The following is a 23,811-nucleotide window of genomic DNA, read 5'->3' as shown; positions in this document are numbered from 1 at the left end:
CGTTAATGACTGTAGATTATTCTGATATTCGAAGCTGGATGACACCAAAATCGTGTAACGACTTATATTTCTGACTGCCTCTTCGGTGATAGAAACATCGGTAACAATATAAGTATGCCCGAAATGTGGCCGTCTGTTTCTTTCACCATGAAATCGACAATTGACAATGCCTCTGACTGAGTCTGACTGCCCTATGTGGGGTAGTCGTGATGGAATATTATTTATATTATTATCATTAATATTTCATACATAAACACAATACCTATATCAGCCCAAATTGTAATAAAATCGGTTTGGCGCGCTATGTGATACAGCGATTGTAGCCTTAGGAATGACGGTGATTTCTAAGGCTACAATCGCTGTATCATCCAATATACTTTTGATGGATTATGATCAATGAGCTTACTATACTTTTAGGATTGAATGACGCGATTGCAAAAAATATCATACTAAAATCAATATAAAAGCTACACCAAAAAGGTTCCTTTTTCTCTCTTTTCTGTTCCACAGATTACAAAACATAAAATAGAACCTACTAATTGTAATGATTAGGTACTTGGTCAGTGTATACCTACTAAATATAAATTCTCGATTACAAAATATAAGTCAAATAATGTTTTAATTTTAAACGTTCTTCAACAACTATCGGAGTTGAAGAACGTTTAAAATTGAGACTCAATGTTGCTAAGATATTATTTAGGTATGAAGGTTATACTTCATTTTCATAGATTACATTTATTCACAAACTACACAGCTTTCCTTGGATATTAACAATAAATCATATATGTACTCGTACGTTACTTGTGTACCTAGATTGGACGATGGTATTGCTTATTTATATCCAAGTAAAAATACATATATCATGTAAAAATTATACATTAATTTTATCAGAAAATAACTTCGGTAGTGTCTGCCAGCACTCGTAATATTTCGCATCCAGTTTCTGACAGGTCTCAGCGCCCCATTTTGTGATGGCAAGGCTCAGAGAGGATTCGAACATAAAGGCCTGTAACAGAACATTAAAGTATGGGCACGGGCGTGTACCTATAACTTCTGAACCAGGGAAGCAAGTAATTGTTTTTTCTCCTCTCAAGATAATATCGCAATAGAATATCTGTTTTTTAAAGATAAAAGATAGTTTAGTTTGTAACCGTCCTCGTAATACCATCTACCTTCACGTCAAACATTGCTATCCGTGCAGTCATTTAGCGGAAGTGTAATACAAAGACACATTTATAATTTTAACGTGGATATAAGACTGTTTTAAAATTCATAGATGATGTAAAATATAACCTGAGTGCCGACAGCAATTTTCTGTGGCTTCAGTTCTCCGTAAGAAGCGCCGTTGAAGCATTTATCATCAGGACCATGTGGTGTCATCAAAGAGTGGAGAGATGCCCCACCGGGCAGGAATCCGCCCTCTTTTGCCTCGTAAGAACCCAGTATCAGGCCCATAAACTCGCTCATACAGTTTCCTAAAGCGGACATCAGAAATAATCCTTTGTTTTAAGTATTTTAACAGCGACTTTCCATGTAACTTAATATGCGCGTATAGATAAATAGTTCTACCTACTATTTTTAAACCGTAAACGTTCCAAATTATGTTTTAATGATATAAATTATTCAGGAAATAAAATTTATTGATATCTATATCCATAGCAGTGCCAGATACCTGGTCAATTGTGTTTTCAAACTAGCTAAGAGCTCGTTGAAATATACATAAAATATTTCATCAAAATTAATCCAGCTATTAGTAGAAGTTAGGTGATGAAACATACAAACTACATTCCTACGACAAGGTGTTCCCTGTATTCCTACGACAAAGTGTGAGACAATGAATATGATGTAGAGTCTTACTGTGATAGTAGGGTGGCCTAAAGGTGTGTTCCTGGACGGACCACCGCGGCGGAAATATAACGAAGTCTGCTATGGCAACGCCTGCCTTCGTAGATGGACACGTGAGCACAGTGAATATTGACGGATCCTGAAATAATAATAATAATTCTGGACAATTCACGTAGCGCTATCACAAGAAGAGCTTGCATTATGGACACTAGGGGATTTTGATACTTAAATATATATTTTTATTAATATATACAGAATATACTTGATCGAGATAAATAATCATACTCATGAATATAAATCAAATATAAATGTTTGTAACTTGCGAGAAATCGAACCCGCGGCCATCGGAAGTAAAGCAAGCTGAGCTAAACCTTTAGTAAGAAACTATGTATGTACTTATTAGTGTATATCTGTTTATTAATTTAAATTTATTAAAGAGACGGTGTTGCTTCTAATGGTTGTTTTTCTAATAAAAAAAATTGAAACGACTTTGCCCTCTCTACCTACCCAATTAGCTAATTGGGCGAATTGCGTGAGAATATACGAAATGCCGACAGGCGTAAGTTAGGTATAAGTAAATTTTTTCATGACTGTCAAAATTTTATGTAAATCTTGAACGCTAAATATTATTTTTAAGGGGGTCTTCCTATGTGACGGCCTGTTTTTTAGGGATATTTTAGGATTTTTGTTCTACGAGCAGTAAATATTTAGAGCTTCAAGTTTTTTATCATTTATTAACACATATTTGGACAGTATAAATATAAAATTTCAGCTAAAAATATTCAGTCAAACTAGAGTTACAGCGCTCTGAACACCCCCGCCTCGAAAAAAAGAGCTCCCACTTCCTCCACGATTCCGGCTGATCACTTATCTGAAAAAAAAAAAAAATTATCGGCGTTTTAATTTGTAGGCTTAAAAGCACGGAATGACCTATAATCAAATGAATATAAATAAAAATTGGATTTTTGATAGACATTTGAAATAAAAGTTGCAAATTAGGCGTTTTTTTTTTTTGTTACATGAAGAAGTGTAATGTTATAAAATTGTAATTGTAAGGTGATAGTTGATAAATAAATAGATAAATGAATATAAAAGTATTTTGCTATAAAAAAATCGAAGTTTTGAAAATTTTCGATTGATAATAGTTCATTCCATGCGTTTACATATATTGAGTGTGCCCTGTAAATTTCAAGTAATTCGGTCCAGCCGTTTCTGAGATACAATGGAGGAAAGTTTGAAAAACACAGTTTTGAGAAAAACGCGTTTAAAGTTTCAAGTCCGTTAAAAACTATTAAAATATCAACTTACTCTCAATCGGCGATGCCTGGTCCATAGAGTATTCCTTCCTCTTCCTCGTGAAACTCTTTTAAAGCAGATTGTTCAGCTCTTGAGTCAATCCTGGCTTGTTTAACGACATCACTTACGCGCCGCTCAGAGCGTAAGATTCGCTTTTCATCCCGTTTCTCAACATACGCTTGGGCTTCACGACCAACAGGGCATCCCATAATCGACATAACTTTTAAAATACCTTGAAAACCTTCATTAAAGATAATAACTGCTAAGTAGCTAGCAATTTCAACAACTTTGGGACCAGAATGAAGATGTTTAGGAGCGAAAGTCCAAATCAAAGAATTCAAAGATTCGTTATTGTTTTGTGTCTCTGCTCCTAAACAACGAATTAATAATTCGTCTTTCGATAAATCTTCGAAAACCGGTTTGATAGCTTCTTGGACTTGCGGAATTAGAGGTGGTTTATCGTGATGAAATTGGTCCAGTTCATTATTAGCTTCAGCCTTACGCCATTTACACCAACTGTCTTTGCCTTCTGGACAAAATTGATGCTGAGGGTTTTCATCAGAAGAACCAATCCACTCGTACTTCCTTTCCGTCCACTCATTATGAAAAAAAATAATTTGTAGCTGTTGCTCTCTTCGAAGTTCAACCAAGACTAAAATAACTTCGGTAAAATATTATAACAATAGAAATTTCTGTTTAAGTCTGTAGAAACGTGTCTAAACTTGTATAAACAAATATATTAATAAAAGGGAGGCCAGGTATAAAGCCGACGGTACACAATAGGCCCGGTCTCTAACTGCCAACTCACCGCTCCGAACCGCTCTTTCTTTTACCTGCTGTATCTTTAAAACGACTTCGAATTTTCTAAAATCGCTTTACTACCGTATTCTAGACATGTTAAGGGAGCAATTTATGAAAAAAACAAAAATCGATTTTTTCAACCCATCACATAGGAAGACCCCCTTAAAGGTGAAGACACTGTGACGAGTACGCAGTAGAATTATTATAATGAATACGCAGTAGAATTCTTTAATAATATATTTTTTGAATAATAAAAGATACCTATATTATTTGTGATTCAAAACGATTATGAATTGTTGTTACAATTCAAAACGTTAGATAATTAGAAATCAGGGACAGTTTTTTTTTTAAATATACCTATCTAGGTAGTTTATTTAAGATTGTACAAAAATAACAATGTATAGTTTCTGGTAATCATCCTTATGAACTCAGATGAATGTTAACGATAATTCAATAACTTCTTCTTTTAAGAAAAGTTCATTGACTTACAGTGCCTAATAAAAGTAATACAGTATTTCTATGACCTACACGAGAAATAACTACTTATAAGGTAACTAAATACAGCATGTGCTACATAGATAAGATCACGTTTCTTTGAAGTCCCAAATTACGATTATCGTTCTTGTACTAATTTACTCACACAATGGTCAAAGGTAACAGCGTTGATGACCATAAATCTGGCCAAATCATATTTATAGGGCACGTAGTTTCCGTGCCACGCAACCACGTCGAATGGGGAGTGGTTTTGTTCAGCCACGAATATGGCGCCTTGGTACTTGTTTATTAATTTAAACCCTGAAAGGTAATGAAATAATGAGGTAATATTACAAATAAAGAATATTTGCTGCTTTAAATTGCGACCAAATGGAAATAATTTTCGCGCAAGGTCGCAATTTTTTAGAAATGCTATATCAAGTTACGACCTTTAGGAACCAAGCAGAAAAAAAATCAGAATGAATCGTAAGTGTCGGAAGGGGAAAGAAGAAGGCTCGTCTACCACGAGTGAAACCATTCCTTTTTCATTACTTATTATATATTAATAAATAATGAAAAAGGAATGGTCATGCCTTACACACCTTTAACCTTTACAAACTATATGTAAAGGTTAAAGGTGTGTAAGACATGATATTAAAATGGAAAATTAACGTTTACTTTACCAGGTATCTCTTCATCATGATAACATGCCACCGGTGTTAAGAAGTCCCTTGGATTTGCCAAGCCGTTGGCTCCAATAGGTCCAAGATCTGGTAACTTGAAATGTCCATCGAATACTTCTAGAATGTATCCCCTAAGACATAAAACAGATCCTTAATGTCTCATGTATAATCGTCAATAATAGAATAACCAAATGTAACTGGAGGAGGAAAATTAAGAATTGTTAGTAATGAGGAATGCAGTCTACTGAAGGTACCTACTGTTGTATATTTTATACTAAATAAATATTCTCTATGGTTTTGGGTTACGCTCTCTCTGTGGTCACTGTGTTCAGTCACACAAAATGTTACTACATTTTGTAGTCTCCTGGAGTAATACAATATAATTAAAATAAGTCGGTGTTGGTTTATGTTAAAGACCCACGCAACAATAAAAACATGAAAGGTACCACGTCAGGTCGATACACACGGCTCCCCTGTTTATCCACGAAACCATCGTGGTTACCTAATTCCTTGATGGGCTCACTAACCTGTATCCTATTATCCTTCACTGGTACCATGACAGCGTTAATAGATAAATTATCGTTCGTAAAAAATTGTGTTAAATGTGTACTATCAACAAAATCATTTACCTGGTAGGACCTTCCACTGCAACAGAGAATCTCATACCGAGTTGTATGACGGCTATCTCATTAGGAATCACCTCCATTATGCCAAACTCGGTAGTTATCCTCAGCTTACCCTTCTGAGGCACTAAAATAATCCATAACTATTTAATTATAAATAATTGTATATATTGACTAAATCTAATTGACATGACGATGCCTGTGATGCTGTTTATGTATATAGACGATGACTATCACTTAATTATTACACCTCCCATCGATTCCCCGGTCAATTAAAATGGGGATCAAAATTACGGACGGCCTGAGTCGAGGTTCGAACACCTAAGGATGCCCTCAGACTAAAATTGTATCCCTCAGGCAGTAGTTGGCCTTCAGCTGCTCCACAAGTCCTTCTGCGGGTTTGAAGTGCCATCTGCACTCGGCTCCTATCGTTCGGTGAAGCTATAAAGGCCTAAAACCATAGTAGGTTTTAAAGCTTTTTGTTAGGTAAGTAAAGCTATAAAACTTACTATTAGGTAGGCCGTCATCGTGTTTGCCATTCCAATTATATAAACTGATTAAGAAACTGACCAATAAGTAAATCTCCATCGCTGCTGTAGAAAGCACTTTTTTCCATGGAACTGTTACATAAATACACGTGTATAGCGATGCCATGACGCGAACGCGCGTCGCCAGCCCCGCATACTGTATGAAGACCAGTTACAAAGTCCACATGAGACGCCGCTGGCGGAAGATCGAATGGCAGCCAACGAGACTAGAAAATATTAAATACATAATAATATGTATATATATTAGGGCAATTCACACAGAGCTATCTACTCCCAAGCTAAGTGTTGTATTATGGATACTAGACAACTGATAATACACACATGAAACATCCAGAAAATAGAAATAATCATACAAATTAATACAAATATTTGTACCGTGAGAGGAATCGAACCAGAGAATCAAACATCGAATGTAAGGCGGTGTGCTTAACCACTAGACCACGAGGTTTTTGATAAAGTTATCGACATTAATTACATAATATGTTACTACCTGATTTGGATCTGGTTCTTGTTCATCCCAATTGTGAGTGAGGTACTTCGCGACGGCATGCCTTTTGAAAGGTTTATGAATTACGGAAGGACGTATCCTAAAATAAAACAAAAAGTTATCATAGTACAATATAGTAATAGGTACTACCTATATGAACTACGTATGACCTACGTAGTAGACTATGGCAGATTAATTGAAAAAATATATCATTTAAAATTGAAATGTTATATAATTAAGTATGCACCTATTCTAATAATTTCCGAGGCAGTCAATATATAGGTATACACGTATGACTTTAAACAGCCCATATTTAATTTAAAATTTAAAAATTATTTTTATAATTGTTATGTACTATAATCTATTTTCTTTCTTCTTTCTTTCAAAGAAGTGATGTCCAGATTTAGGATTATTTAAGCCTTCCAGAATTCGACCCCAAATGTCGTGAGTTCAAATCTGGCCAACACAAAAACATCTTTGTTTCTATTTATACAAGTACCTATGTCTGACTGACTCTTCGGTGAAGGAAACACTGATAAGAAAATATTCTGAGATTAAGCAGGCGTTGAATTCAAGTACATCCAGCGAAATATGGTCATGTCATATTGTTGTGTTCAGTATAGCCCAGACAGTTGACGCGTTTGACTCCATCTAGGATAACAGACGTAAACTTATAGTACTATTATTAACTAATAAATAATATTATCACAACTGACCGGTACAACCACGATCTTTTATTATCGTGTCTGGGTGCTGTAAACGCGGTACCCGACAGTTGTTCAGCGTACAATCCATACGGGCATATTTGCGGGTTGTTCTGCCCAACTGGAAGAGCATTGGGCCTTCGTGGATCTTCTGAAGAAAACTCAGAGCCAAAGCCACTGAGGTACTGCCAAAATACATAATGAAATTAATAATAATAATAATAATTTTTATTGACATCATATTTACAGCCATTCTTTTAAACTGGGTATTTAATTCTTATTAAATACGCAGCATCCATTTTAGATAATCTAAAACCTACTACCTACTACTACTAGTAACTAAACTAGGCCAAGCCTATAGGAATACGTATAATTTGATTATATATATCACGAAATAATCCTTAATTCGGCAACGCGTACGTGACACCCCTGGTGTTTCAGACGTCCATAAGCTACGGTAACTATTCACCATAAGATGGGCCGTGTGCTTGTTTGCCACCATAGTAGTATAAAAAAATCATATTTTTATCTAAACAGATTTTGAATAAAATTACCCGTGTAAGTACCTATTCTTGTTTCATGATATTACAACCGCCAAATAGCTTACTTTGTAAGATGTAATATAATGTATGTAGAGTTCATACACCAAGTATAGTTAGTGTTCATATTAGTTAGTCTGTTTGTAATTTCAAATAAACAGCTTTTCTGTAAATTCACATGTAAATTTACAGAAAAGCTACTTACATAGAAAAATAATTTTATAAAATTTTATCTGTCTGTCTGTTAGTTCTTGCTTTTCTCCGACGGTTGGACCGATTCTGATGGGACTTACACTAACTAACTTAGACTACCTTATTTTAGAAATTGTATTTAAATTGTAATATGAAAAATAAAGTTTAATTACATGCTTACGAAGTCTCAGGTATCAGCTAGTATTATAATAAAAACACTTACCTTTAATTCCGTCATTTTCAATATTATTAACACACGGTAATCAAGTATCAATATCGAAAGCGAACTAATATCTATAAAACAGCGGAGTTGTTTACTTCACTTTATAAACTTGTATGCAAATGTTTGAGCCGGTTTGTTTATTAAAATAAAGATTAAAATGTTACTTATTATTGTATCTATCTGGCCGACTTGCTTGTTTACTGGTGTTTCAGGACGGAATAATATGGGTTTATTCCATAGATGAAGTGTTTATTATAAAAACAATATTTTGGTTTTATTATAAATTTATTCAGATTCCGTCAACGTGTTTATGCGTTTCGCTTGCGTTTCTACATACATGATAAAAGACTTAACCTCTATTAATGAAATTTGACAGAACGATAGCTCGAATTATATGATAAAAGTTATTACATATACGTGGAACGAAATTAAATATAGGTACCGTCTTTTATGACATTATAATTTGGTTGAGAGCTATATACCTAAAGTAGGTATTTAAATATAACATAATATTTAAATAAAGTCAAAGTTTGATGAAACATTGCATATTTTATTAACTGACATTAGTATTTTTATATCACAGATATAAATTTTAATAGTTTTATTTTTGTTTGGACTTGAGAAGCCAAGGCAATTTATTCTCCCCGTCTATGTCAAAAGTATCTACTTACCGTGACAATACATTTATATTGACTGGTATTTCTATAATTATCAATCATTACAGTGTATATTCATAGATTTCACATACTTAATTTAATTCTATAAATGTCATACCTACCTATTTTGAATATTAAAAGGTGTATTACGTGCTATTAGAGCTGTTTCTTCCATTGGGTATGTTAATAAGGTGACTGGTTTTATAATTGGTATTCATTATATTCCCCGTTTTGGTAAATTAAACAATATTGTGAAGTAAAATACAAATATTTTCATAACATTTCACTACCTAAAAATACATACATACGAACTTAACATGATGATTTAGCTGACCTTCATTCTCTACCTATCATTCTCCACTAGTGCTTCGCCAGTTTGTAGCGCTAGTGTAACCGCGTGCATTATTCAACAATTTAAATAATAGACTATACAGAAAAATAGGTTCTATGAGGAGCGGAATTAAACTTAAATTATGTTCGCAAAAATTTATTATCATACTTTTCATATTAACAATAATATTAAGCAATTATATTAATCAATTTAGATATTGAGATCTGAAGAGTACAGGGTTACATGTACATACTACAAAGGAAATGTTTAAAGAATACATATCAAATGTTTATAATGTCACAATTTCTATAAAAAGAGACTTCAATAGTCTCTTTTTATATATCTTATATCTTTCTTCTTGGTTTCATAATAAAAAAAATGCAAAATCAATATGCCATATTTCTTCTACTTGCTATGACGATTAAAATCTATTTAATGATACTAAACCGCCACCTTACTAAACTAATTTGGTTCAATACCATTGTCTATAGTGGTAATTTACCTGCAGTAATTAATACTTCTGTTACTTAAGTGAAGAAATATGCGTTGTTATATAAAATATTATTTTTTTTCTATACTAATATATTAAGAAAATAATAATAGCGCGGAAAAAGAAAAATTATTTTGTAAGAAACATAAACATTTGATAATATTCTTGAATTATGTGACTAAAGTTGGATGGAGTTGTTACTAATATCATGAGATTAATCATTTAAAATGGTAGCCTCTACAACTTACAACATGATAATAGATTATAATTATTATTGTTCTTATTAATACTTTATAGCTAGCTACCAGTGATAAAAACATTAGAATATATTGTCGCAACAAATTATACGAGTATAATATAATATTGTAATTCATTCAAATATAATAAAGAAAAATAATTTGCTATTAAAATAATCCCATAATAATTATGCAATAAAAAAATATATTTAAAAATGTGATGGTTAATATAAATTCAAATCTCTATAATTGTATGTTTAAAAATGTACTGAAAATGCTTTTAAGGTGTTTATTATTGGAAAACCAATAGTACCCAAACATACCAACAACATAAACAAAATAAAAAATCAGCCACGCACCTTTTTAATAATACTAAAATATTTCCCATTTACACTAAAATATGGTCGAATGTAAATTGGGCTTCTAACAATACACAATGAAAACAAAGGGCATTATTTATGTATAAACATATAAATTATGTTAATAAATTATGTATAACAAAAATAATAAAAAATATTTCTTTTCAATATAGGAGCATTAAACGTATTAAACTTTTGTTAGTAAGTTATATACTGAGTACATGCAATAAGTACATTTTTAAACAGCATTTATAATATGCATTTACTACATGCTCTGAAAATAACAGTTTGAAATGTTACAATCTAATACATCGACTAATATTATTATGCGTTAACAACAAACTTAATGGTAAACAACACAAATCACAGATATATAAAGCTTAAGGCGCGCCAACACAAACACAGCAAGCCTCGAAGCAAAATCAACGAACCACTTTGAGACCGAGTTAATATTCAGGATCAAAGACATACATTGAATAACACTTTACAATTGTTTGATCCATGGGCAAATACCACACTGAGCTATGGTCAACTTGCACAGATTTCCAGTGAACACATATTTTTAAATTTTGTTACTGTTTCGTAATATAAAATAAAGATAAAATAAATCGTGTACAAATTTTATTTTACACACACATCAAATGCTATATTGCACAGTAATATAAACAGAGAAACCAAATTTACTATAGATTTACGGGACCATATAGCTAATAAGAGATTCTACCTCATATAAATTAATAATTAAAAACTATTCATATATTTTGCAAGTAAAAGTAAACATTACAAAACACGGTCTCATTGTTGAAGATTGATTTACATTTCATATTACAACTTAACATTGCTATTACAGCTCTCAGTGCATAGGCCGTTTGGAAATCAAATCCACAGACACCTAAAAATATTATTTAAAAACTTAAAAGTATAAATGAGCGTATGACTATATGATAAACACTGAAATGTTGAAATATGTTAGTGTTAAACTATTACGATGAAACTAAGAAACATAACGATGTAATTATAATTGTATAAATACAACATACATCACTGAATGAAGTTGTGTCATTAATGCTGTATTGAAATGACTTTCATTGAAGTGTAAATACAGTTAACAAATATTAATGATGTTCACTAAGAATATCCTTATGATGCTCAGCCATAAATTATTTGATGATAAAATTAAAATAATTATAATAGCGACTCATTATATTTCTTAGTTACGGTCACTGTACTATTAATATCTACCCTTAATATACATTAATATCACACGGCCCTTACACGACCTAATACATATGCAACGATATCGTATATTGATATATTTGGTTATAGCTAAATTACATATTGAGACAACCATTGGAAAATATAAGCGCAAATATTACACATTTAAATTATTATTATGTGACTCCGACAATTAAATTTGATTTGCATTAAAAAATCGATAATTTTGAAAATAACCAAACCATTAAAATTAGCTTTAACAAAATTAAAGCTACAAAAGGTTCGTAATGTAAAAATCTTCAAATTCTAATGTACAAAATCTACTCTTTCTCTTTCCAACTCAGCCTTATTCTATGAAACTTGATGTCTTGATCTTTTTTATTTCTTATTCGAATTGTAAATTCAGTATCGACAAATTATAATATTGCATTTTCAGAAACCGATACAAAATACAGAAAAGGATCTTTTATATCACGTCAAGTTCCAGAATAGCGCCACCTTCGTATAAGCTCACGCCGTAACTGTTCCCCTATGTAAGAAAGATTTAAGAGCACTACAGTACTACAATAGGACAATACAAATATATATATAATTTGATTAAATAAACATCATCTTAAAAAATCTACAAATATTTTTTCTGGTACCATTTCATTCACGTAAATATCGAATTATACAAAAAAAAATCGGAAAATTCATTTCATAATTAAATTACAATATTCATTCATTGTATATCAATACCATAATCAGTATATGTTTATAATATTACATTACATTACATCAATATTAAGCAATGATAAGGACAAAATATAGCGAAGATTGAGTATTATACTATTAAATATCTAGTCTACATCTAACAGATTTAAGATTACATACATTGCGGTTCTTCCGCGGGTATTAACTACAAGTGAGGAAGCATAATTATTGTTTTGATTAATGTATAATTTAACTAAGTTGTGCCATGACACCGCGTCGCACTATCAATAAACCAGCTGCAAGGTTCGAGAAATATTAATGATTTTTAATCGAGGTTATATAAACATTTGTTATTAAATCACGCAACACTATTTTTTGTAACCTAGAGAAATAGCAAACGAATATATTGATAACAAATTGTTGAGCATACAAAAGAGAACGAGAAAGCGATATCCGGCATCTTATTCTCTCTCACGCATGCGGTAGGGATTGATACGTATCGATATACATATTGGTTTACCATTTCTTTTAGGTGATGGCTGCATGTTCAGTAAATATTGTGACCTACATGTGTATAGCTTGATTATTATTGAATGTGTAAAGTATTCATGAATCTCAAAATAGACTCCATCTATAACATGATATATATGTAAATCTAATACTTACTTAACGTGTAACCTTTAACAACATGATCAATATGTTTAATTTTGTCAACCAATGCAGCGTCCATTAAATGCTGCCGATATTGTTAGTATTAAATCAAGTAATCATCTAATACTATTAACTCATCTTTCTTTTAGCAACATATATTGTGAAAATATACCTAAATAATTGTAGTGAATCACTTATTACATTTAGAATATCAATAAGTCACAACATTAAGTACCTATAATATCAAAAGTAATGTACTTGAACATAATATATGAGTATATGTCAGTAAACACAGCAAAATAATCACATGATATTTGACTTTAGCACATCACTGTGGTATCTTCTAAATCACCGGCAATATGGCGACATTTCATGTATATCGTTGTGGCAAGATGATTTGGCATTAAAACAAACTTCAGATTGGCAGTAGGTGGTAGTATCAAAAAGGCATACGGCGTAGTTGCACATTGTAATTTTAAAGCTTTATCTTCATCGATGATCAACTAAATGTTTGTATTTCGGAAGCTCAACGCGATGGCAGACACACTCCACCGTAGTAACACGCTATACCGCGATGGAGTATTAAAGCAATCTATAATTTCAATACAACAACCCATCGCGGACGCAACCGCAAAATCGCTGATGTTACAAGGTTCTTGTACACTCACACGTGTTCCTATAACAGGTCACATCTCTTGATGTAACGCGACATATACTTCTCGATAAAACACCGTTTCAAACTTTTGATTACGGTTGTTTCCGATTGTACACATTATGTAATATTATTTAAGAGTTTGAAGGTATATAATTTTGACGTCGTCCCGAGAACGGATTCTTCGAAATATCGGCCACTCTTAAATAATATTATCATGGTATATCTCCCGTTCACGTAATGTTTACCTCTCGGTTGTGATTTTCTAGTAAATTTCTTACGCTTACTGTTGCGCTGGCAACATATGTGACCAGGCCGCTTCGTACTTGGAGTTGGCTGTGCTGCACGCTGATTTAGTTGCATCCACCACACTCAGCGGGAATGGTTCGCTCTGTACGTAAAATATTAATTTTAGTTTAGTTAGTTACTTTAATTGTTAGTTACAAAATATACTTTTGAATTTAATTCGGGCTTCTTTATCAAGTGGTGTATATTTTTTAAGCAACTGGAACGATGTCCCTTATAACAAATAGTGCGACCGATAATTGTATAGCTAAACAGAAACATGGACATAACTGCATATACCTTAGGCACTGTCATTTAGGCGGCCGTGGTAGTCTAGTGGTTTAGCACACAGCGTCACTTCCGATGGTCGCGAATTCGATTCTTCGCACAATAAAAACATTTCTATTCATGAGTACCTATGATTGTTTGTATATGGATGTCAAGATGTTTTCTATGTGTATTATATATTGTCAATAAAATTATTATCTGCAAATTAATAAGTGAAGAAAATACTTTGAAGCAGTAGTTACCTAAAAAGTGCAGAATACTAATATTTTTAAGTTAATGCCAATATTAAAAAAGAAATACATTATATCAATAAAAAAAACATTACATACACTACAATATATTTGACATGCTTATGCATATATACTCCTTCGTATATTGTTAGTCTGTAGTCAAATTGAGAATAGACAGACAGATAACATTAAAGACAAACCACATACTAATGTGGTTTATAATTATATATTTTATATTAAATACTTTATTAAAAAATTGTGTTTAGTCATGTGTATCCTGTAGCTGTGGTCATAAGAGGAATCAATGTAACCACCACCACCACCCACCGTGAGATCACAAAAAGCGAGCTCGACGGCGGCGATGAACTTCTCTAGTTCCGCTCCGCTGGCTAACAAGAGAGCTAATCCGGCACCGCGCTCGCGCGCCTCACAAACGCTCCACTCCTGCGGAAAAAGAGAGGATCGTTATTACCCGATTTGGAACCCCGTGAAACCAATCGCCGCGGGTTCAAGTATTTATTTATTTATAAATTTCTATCAGTTTTTACACTAATAACACAAGCTCTGCTTAGCTTCTGGCTACATTGCACAGTGTGAATTATCCTGGGTAAACGTCATGGCATGTCACACTAATTTGTAAATAATTGTGAGGATGTTCATTTGTCACAACCTTTGGAATGAAATTTGGAGAGCTATCTCATCATATTCTAGTTGAACCAATCAGATAGTTTTTACCTGGATTCACTTGGGTACCCTCGAGGATACAGTTGGTACTTCTATAATTTTAGAACTCCTTTTAAATCATACGAAAATACTTACTAGACAGCACCAGTTTTCGTCAGTGTCCGGTATTTTGAATGCAGTAAGATTTTTAATGGAACCGCATGCTAATATTTCAACATCTGTTCTCATTTCTTCTATATACTCTGTAACAATAAAGATGATTATAAATTACTTATAATTATGACATACGATACTTATAAAATCGTTAAATCATTGTGTCTCTAGTGTTGCTCTTGTAAATAGTCGACGGTTACGGCATACCATCAGGGCCTGCTTGTTTAGAATTCTAATGACATAGATAAAGCTTGACTGACTATCAGCACATAGACATTGAAACATCGCTAAGTAATTATTTTTAAAATAATCATGTTCTTGGAAAATGTATGGTCTCGAGCAGGTAACTCTATCAGAATAGCTCGTAAATATACAAAAATCATTAATGAGCGGGGAAGATTTGCTTTTAACATTAGTAATTAGGTAATTGACCTCTGTTCTTACATACAAAATTACAGTTTTTACACCAAAATGGTTTAAAGTTAAAAAATAATCGAATTTATCCTTTCATTACCAACCTTTTAGTAACGCTTCTGACCCTCTCTCCTTAAGGTAACCAGCCGCTCCATCAACAAATGCCATATCAAGAGTGTCTCGAAGACTAATAACCTCATGCGGAGTCACTAGGACTGTACAGGCCGGTGGTGGACCTCCAACAAAAGAGTCCATCTTCTTAGCTCCATCCTTTTCTTCAAGTGCCTATAATTATGAATAAAAAATATTATCAATAATTTATCTTAACAATTGATTTGTAAATATTCATTAAATTATTAATATGTAGTTCAATGACCAATTATCATTATAGACCTCTGTTATCAGCTGAAGAACAACAATTATTCAAAAGAGTAACTTTCTTGCTCGTTCTACTAGTAATGAGACAGATTTCTGAATAAAGGGTAGATTACTTGTTTCTATTCTATTCTAATATACAAAGTAAACTTGAACCTAATAAAATACATATTATTATTTTGCGGACAGAATTCAATATATTTTATGCTTATACGCCAATACACTAAATGTATTATGTCATTATCTAGTATAACCTGATATCATGATTTTTGTGTTAAAAGATAGCCTATATCCATGATCATCATCATACAATATTATTCACGTCAAATTTGTGCAGGGTGCATCCAGCGGTTTCATTGTGAAATGTATCAAACTGACAGACACATTTTCGCATTTCTAATATTAAGTATGGATCATCAATATGTATTTATGTTGGTATAACTGTATACATTTTTTATAATTTATACTGTTGACGTATTGCAGAAAAAAAACAGGGCCATAACATCGCTCTACTAACAAATGAAGTAGCTAAAGTTTTACATACGTGTTTTTAAGTACATGAATACATTAAATACAATATTAGTGTAGTAAAGTCGCTCATAGATAAACAAAGTATGATACTTATTTCCTAAGCATGCACATACACCTACATATGTAGCAACGCAACAAAGAAAAAATTGGAAGCAAAATTATCATTGTGCTTCCAAGTTTTTCTTTGTCTAAGTTGAAAATGTTTGATGTATGAGTCCACAGCCTCGGTGGTCTAGCGGTTTGGCACACTGCCTTACTTCCAATGTTCGCTGATTTGATTCGCGCATGATACAAACATTACTATTCATGAGTATGTTAATTTTATTGGTCTCCGTGTTATTTACAATGTATGTTACAATGGAATATCTCAGGACAATTCACACAGTGCCAAGAGAAGCAGGGCATGTGTAATGGGTGTTATATATATATATATATTATACACATAGTTATATATATTTTGTAAATACATACATACCATTCATACGGTTCAAACACTTAGATAGATACAAACAATCATACTTATGAATAGAAATCTTCGTATCGTACGAGGAATTAAACCATTGGAGCAATAATAGTATAAGAATAAGGCAGTCTGCTAAACAGCTAAAACTGCAAAAAATATATATATAATGAAGTATCTATTAATTATTTAGTAACCACAGTCAAGTTTAGTTCTGGGTCTAGATGGCGCAGTGTTCATTGTCCTGGGTTTAATATAATTACCTGAGCGGCATGTAAAAGCAGTGACTGCAGCCATGACGAAGCAGTGGGGTCGTCAGGAGCGGCGAGCGTCAATCTCGTATTGTCCAGCGCTATCTCAAAACAATGTGGTCGACGAGAGGAGTCCAGATGACGACGTACTCCAATCACGGAGCGGAGTGCTATATTGTTGGGGAGCGGCGTGGTACCGTCGGAGCAATGTGGACCCCAGTGCAAAACGCCAGCTCTATAAAAGAAATATTAATGTAATTAAAGAAAAAAAATCTAAAAGGATTATGGGTACCCAGCTTTTGACCCAGGGATAGAATTTAGATTTTTTCTGGCTCTGATTTTATTTGCCAAAATCGTCTAGAACGATGATAAAATTAACATAGGACAATTATATTTACAAAGCTAAGAACAAATGGGACCTCTGATCCTAAAAACGTCGCTAAAGTCGGTCCATAATTAGTTAAGACAATATATTTATTTCCAAAAACTAGTAACAAATGTGATAAATTCTGTATAGAGCAAACTCCAGACTACATTCTATATATTACAATGTAGGTCAATTCATTCAGTTATGGTGAAACAGTACTACTACTACTATAATACATAACTCCCGATTTATGTCATTAAGTTGTGAATATGGAACAAATTGACTTACATCATAACAATATACTGATAATGACTCATAATACTACTACGTAGTAATTATATTTTAATTCTAAAATGTAGATTGTAGTATCGTTGTCTAACTTTCGCGGTTTCGCATAATTATAAAAAACTATAATAACATTAGGGTTTCTACAGACATACAGCACAGTAACGTTGACACTGCTCATGGCAGTATTTCAAATTGCAACAGCACTCAACACAGTCGTCGAGGGCTAACGGAACATAAGCGGATACCATCGGCGGATAATACGTATTTTTCCAAATGGTTGCCAGTGTGTAACAGCCTTAAGTTTTTAAATCTTATACTGAATTGAATTATTCATATTATACATATATATGTTGCTTTCATTTTTTATTCGTGTTCTTGTTTTGGGATATAAGTACGTATAGTAGAATATGTGATACAATATCAGAGAAGTAAAAATACCTGAAAATAATTTGCCGAGGCTTATTTACTGAATCATTAATCTGTTGATATCAATCCACTTGTTTTTTAGTATACCTACATATTTAATTTCCTAATTTTTAAGACTGATGTAAAAATATACCTTAATAAAAAGTAGCAAGGTTCAAATCTCCGGCTCTTATCTGTTCTACACATGAGATATCCCTCGAGAGGAGGTGCGAAAGCACCCGGTGCTTCGATTAGTCTATCGCCAGCGTCGCCTGAGCAAGCGCGCCCATAAAATAATATTCGAGGCATCTGAAAAATATTTATTATTAGGTAACGGGATTGGCAACGGTCTACCTAATGGTAATTGTCATTTATGCTGGCGGGGCAGCAGTGGAGGATGATAAAATGAGCATGAACTCAGGTCAGTTAGCCCATCTTGACAAATGGCAATTTACTACGAATATTTTCAGGAGGAACCGCGGAGGTCAACCTGATATGATACATTGTCAGCAATAGGGTTCTTAGTCCATATTACTAACAATTCCCTTTCCCTCGATTGACAATATTTTGGTCATATACATAAACGCCACAATGGGCAATTATTTCTTAATGTGGCTTCCGTAGTACCTCTCAAGCGTTGCTATAGGCGTCACAAACGTGTAGCGACATGCCGTTTCCCCCATATCTCTTTATAAAACCGAATTATTATACTTACTAAGCAAACTGTTTGATGATATTACAGGTGAGAAAAAGATAATTAAAATGGTATAAATTAAATGGTACCCATATTAAATAATACCAATATAGATTTTGTACAATGTAATATTGTACAAAATCTATATTGGTATTATTTAATATAACTAAAACCCTATTCATTACATATAAGTTTTTTTCTCGTTAATTATACAAAGCCATCGCTACTTATTGTCAAATTAGTTCTGTAGCGTGAATATTATAAGCAAGAATAAATGTTTGTCCTACAATAAAATTATATACACAATAAGTCTAATTGTAGAATAACAGAAATTCTTAGAAGAAAGTTTTTATGAATATTATTATATTAGTAATTAACATTCTACGTCTTACAAATGAAAGTAAAAACAAATTAGGGTCAAGAAGGCGAGAGTGTTAGCGCATTAATTTGTCTACTGACTACTGTCTATGTATGAAACGTATGACAGAAAAAAGATCACGTTAGTAACTCATTGTCACATTTGTTTGTTACTATAATAATGTAAAGTTATAAAGAAATGAAATTGTTATTGATATATATAATTATACTTAGGAATACATAATATAAATGTTAAATAAAAATAACTTATCTGTATAAAATATCTGTTTGAAAATGTCAACAAACTTTTCAGTATAATTAACATTGAGATTGTTATTATCTTATAGCAATAATAAACAAATACATAATATATTTATATGTACTTTATTTTTTAGAAATTAATCTGAACTGATCTTTTTTCCTATGGAGATATATTGTGCACTGGGAAAGTCTATGTATTTCTATAATCAACCTGTTGAATTAATAGGAATGACCTTCATCAGGATTTAACTCCAGATATAGAGCACATCAGATGTTAATTGTGTAATTACAAAAACATATCTATGAAATATGTTTTACTGATTGTTAGTTCATGATTGTCAATATATTCTAACATAGCTCACTAATAACTCATTTTACAAACATATTGAAAATAAAATAGATATACATACTACTTTAGATAGGAACTTTTCTTTAGTTTGAATACAACTACTTTATACTTACGCGTTTTTCATGTCGTTGTCTTGTAACAGAGGCTGTTAGTTGACGGTAGGTCAGTGGCAACATGGCGGGCGGTCGGGAAATACGAAGTGGAGATGTACGCGCGCTCCACTCTAATGAGGAAGCAAGCCTAGCGCCGAGAAAAGACTCGCCAGTTACAACTGAACATGCTATGTTACCAGCTATATCTATAACTTGAATGTATTGAGCTTCTGGACCCACCTGGAAAAAATAGTTTCTGTCAGAACAATTTACACATCGCCACCTTTTCCCAAGCTAAATAGAGCTTGTGTTATGGTTACTAGACAACTGATAACACTCAGATCAATACAAACAATCATACATATGTATATAAATATTTGTACCATGCCAGGAATCGAACCTACAACAATCAGGTGGGGTGCTAAACCACTAGACCTAAAAGGCCATTAGATATGAAGAACACAATTTAAAAAAAATCATATACTGTCAGCAAAATATATAGAAAATTTAACTCACAGCAATAGCATCCAGTTCATTATGTGGTAGTCTGCATAGCATTTCATACTCAGTGCCTCCATTTTTTACACTGGCAACATACAGTGCATAGTCAGTAATGAAAACAAGTAAGGGTACCCATGAACCATCCTCCATATTATATGGAGACTGTACTTTCATCATCTGAAAAAGAATAAGTATTAGACCAGTGAATTATCTACTTGTCTTTTTTTTAATCTGTAGTATTTTTGTAGAAAAAAATAATTTTACCCTGTTCAAAGTTTCCATAGGATACGAAAATATCTGTAATCTGAGTTTCTCATTGCACTCAATTGCTACATTATCCTCAAAGCTATCAAAATATGATGGCTCATCTGCAGTCAGAAGCCTCACTGATAACCTTTTGTTTTCAATAACCTCTTTGTCTATTAAACGTGACATTCTCTCAGCAGATAAGTGGAATGTATCAGACACATTTTTAAAAGGAAATATGATACTAGGAAACTCTCTCTCCATTCGAAGTTTGAATTGAAAGAACTTATTATTTCTTATTTTCAGTTCAAGATCTTTTCTTTGACATACATTCTTAAGATATCTGTTTAATAAAGCAGATTTGTTTGTTTGTAGCTTTTGGTTAGCTGGACTATCAAAGAAATCATCATTAAAATCATCAGCTCCTTTTAGTGTTGAGTTATCAGTGTTTGAACAGTTGTCACTATTAACTGGTGGAGATTCATCATTAACTTTTTGTAATGTGGATGCAGACTTTCGACTATATCTGTTAACATTCTGCTTTTTAGGTGAAGATAAGTGCTTTGAAATGCCATTTTTCTGTTCTGTCTCATCTTGGACATTTTTGTTGAATTGTCGCTTCGGAGTCGATGATTTGCTTGATGTCTCAACATCTATAAGTTTTTGGCTAAGGTCTGATTTACTGGTACTTGTGACTAATTCTTTAACTGGTGTAGATTCTGGTATGGGTACAAAGGTTTCTTTGGGGGCATCAAATGCTGTTTGGAAAGTGTCATGCACATAACTGTAGGATACCCCTTTGTGTTCATAAACAGTGCTCTCACAATTAACAACATACTTATTCAATGCTGGGAATGCATCATCTTTGTTTATGGACTTTTTATCTAGTTGATTTTTCATATTTAGTGTTAGTTTGTGACGGGGAGATCCTTCATTTGGAGTTTTATCACCTGCTACCGAATTCTTGGATGCAGCTGCCACTTCTTTAGGTTTATCGGTTAAAACTGCCTGTCCATTCAGATTTATTTCTACAAAGTCATCTTCATCATCAAATTGAAATCCAGAATCTAAACTTTTTAGAAGCTTTTTGTTCTGATTAACATCACTTGGTAATGCCTCAACAACATTGTTAAGTTCCAGACTAGTTTCAGCCAAACCTTTCTCTGGGGTAAACTTGAAGTCAAAATTTTTGTAAAAATTCTTTAATGAGTCTATTAAGTTATTTGCATCTAACAACTTCAAAACTTTATTGTTTTTCTTCCTTTCTTCTACAACATTTGTCGTAATGTAGCGTTTCTTTTTTAACACAGATTTAACAGTATTAGGGCTTTGAGATACCTCAAGAGGTATTTGCATGCGATCATGTGTCTGATCAATATCAGCCTCAGAAAAATATGTTTTTCTCATAAAAGCTACATGACCATTATTCTCAAAGCCATCACAAGAATATGATTTTTGAGCTTTATCACATTTCCTGTGTAATGGGGATGTCTCAGTTTTGTTTGAATTTGAATGAGAAGAAGAAGAGTCACTTGACGATGTTTCAGAATCACAGCTAAAATTTGAATCTGAACTGTTTGAGTCACATCCATATAATTTAGCATTTGATCTTGTATCATTATTGTTGTCTTTATCCATATTATCCTGGTTATCTTGATCATAATCCTGACAGTATTCAAATATACCACTCCTATCATTTTTAGAATTTCCATAAGTAAGAATGTCTGACATTGTTTGTTGAGCAACATCTGCAGCATACTTTGGTGTTTGATCTCCAGATGCACACCATGAAAATCTATCTGTCATAGCATAGTTTTTTTGCTTAAATCTATCACAGTATGCACTATCAGGTCCATATGAAACAAAGCCCCGTTCTATATGAATATTATCTGTTTTTGTATTATTCAGTATATCTTCATGGAATGAGACTCTTTTTTTCTGAGAGCTTGGTCCACTTTGGGACTTTTTTCTACATCGGCGTCTATAGACAATATCCTCAGACAAAGACTTTTTAGGTTCACTGGTCCTTAATGCAGGCTTCCTTATTTCCTCAGTGCTGACTTTCTCCCTTTCTAAAGCTTTCAACACAACATCAGGCAAATTTTCATATGCATTTGATTTTATATGTGTTTCTACAAGTAGTTCAGGGACTATGTCATCGGTAATTCCAATGTTTTGGTTGTCTATGTCACTACGCGTCATGACACTACTAGAAGTGCTTTTTATCATATCTTGTGAACATGATGGTAGTGCATCATACTGACTATCACATGCTAGTTCTTCAGCGCCAATTAGACTGTGCGACATAAGAGCCTGGCTTGTTCCCTCCGATGCTTCACTATCTAAACATAAAACGCCACTATCTCCCGGAGTGTCGGCCAAACTGCTGGTTGTGCTAGATATTAAATGAGTGTTGGCCTGCAAGCATAATTCTGTAGGTTTTCCCGAACTATCGTTATCCATCTTCGTGTATTGCACTGTATCTTCACCGCCGTTTATTGTCGCTGTTGCAACAACAGTGTCGTCAGTTTTATGACGACGTTTGATTTTATCGATCTCATTGCTTTTTAGTTCTGTAGCCTTGTCTAAAGACATGGCGTTTTCTTTGATTTTAACACAATACAATTACTTTATTACTACTAATATCAATATTTCGCATTAACTAAATATTATGTCCATTTCGACTTATATTTGTAATAATTTTAATAATCACATAAAATACGACACTATAAGAAGACGACATAGCAGCCATGTTGACTTGTTTTAGTGACTGTCAGTCAAATGATTTTGACATTCATACTGGCTATGATGTCATTTTATCAGAAAGTCTGTAGTGTCGGTGTCAATGTCAAAAGACTGACATCAAAATTTCTACATTGGTC

The 23,811-nt window shown here is 33.0% G+C and overlaps 2 protein-coding genes across 2 annotated transcripts; both read right to left on the bottom strand.

Annotated features, from left to right (window-relative positions):
- Positions 1-677: 677 nt before the first annotated feature.
- LOC131851396 (homogentisate 1,2-dioxygenase) lies at positions 678-8,677 on the bottom strand. Its single transcript, XM_059201893.1, has 10 exons — positions 8,416-8,677; positions 7,474-7,646; positions 6,761-6,857; positions 6,293-6,476; positions 5,729-5,849; positions 5,100-5,230; positions 4,583-4,737; positions 1,858-1,984; positions 1,294-1,475; positions 678-1,006 (listed from the first exon to the last, which is right to left on the bottom strand). Exons 1-10 carry the CDS (start codon positions 8,428-8,430, stop codon positions 872-874), a joined length of 1,320 nt encoding a protein of 439 aa, XP_059057876.1. The 5' UTR covers positions 8,431-8,677; the 3' UTR covers positions 678-871.
- Positions 8,678-11,264: 2,587 nt separating this feature from the next.
- Positions 11,265-23,664, bottom strand: LOC131851392 (uncharacterized). Its single transcript, XM_059201887.1, has 9 exons — positions 20,948-23,664; positions 20,699-20,860; positions 20,204-20,422; positions 18,584-18,738; positions 17,382-17,604; positions 15,857-16,037; positions 15,321-15,427; positions 14,829-14,945; positions 11,265-14,089 (listed from the first exon to the last, which is right to left on the bottom strand). Exons 1-9 carry the CDS (start codon positions 23,522-23,524, stop codon positions 13,982-13,984), a joined length of 3,849 nt encoding a protein of 1,282 aa, XP_059057870.1. The 5' UTR covers positions 23,525-23,664; the 3' UTR covers positions 11,265-13,981.
- Positions 23,665-23,811: the final 147 nt, after the last annotated feature.

This window comes from Achroia grisella, unplaced genomic scaffold (genome assembly GCF_030625045.1).
Source record: "Achroia grisella isolate CSIRO2021 unplaced genomic scaffold, CSIRO_AGI_Agris_v1 utg782, whole genome shotgun sequence".
NCBI classification, from domain to species: Eukaryota; Metazoa; Arthropoda; class Insecta; order Lepidoptera; family Pyralidae; genus Achroia; species Achroia grisella.
The sequence above is the reverse complement of the archived record's forward strand: the minus strand, read 5'-3'. Positions and strand labels throughout refer to the sequence as shown.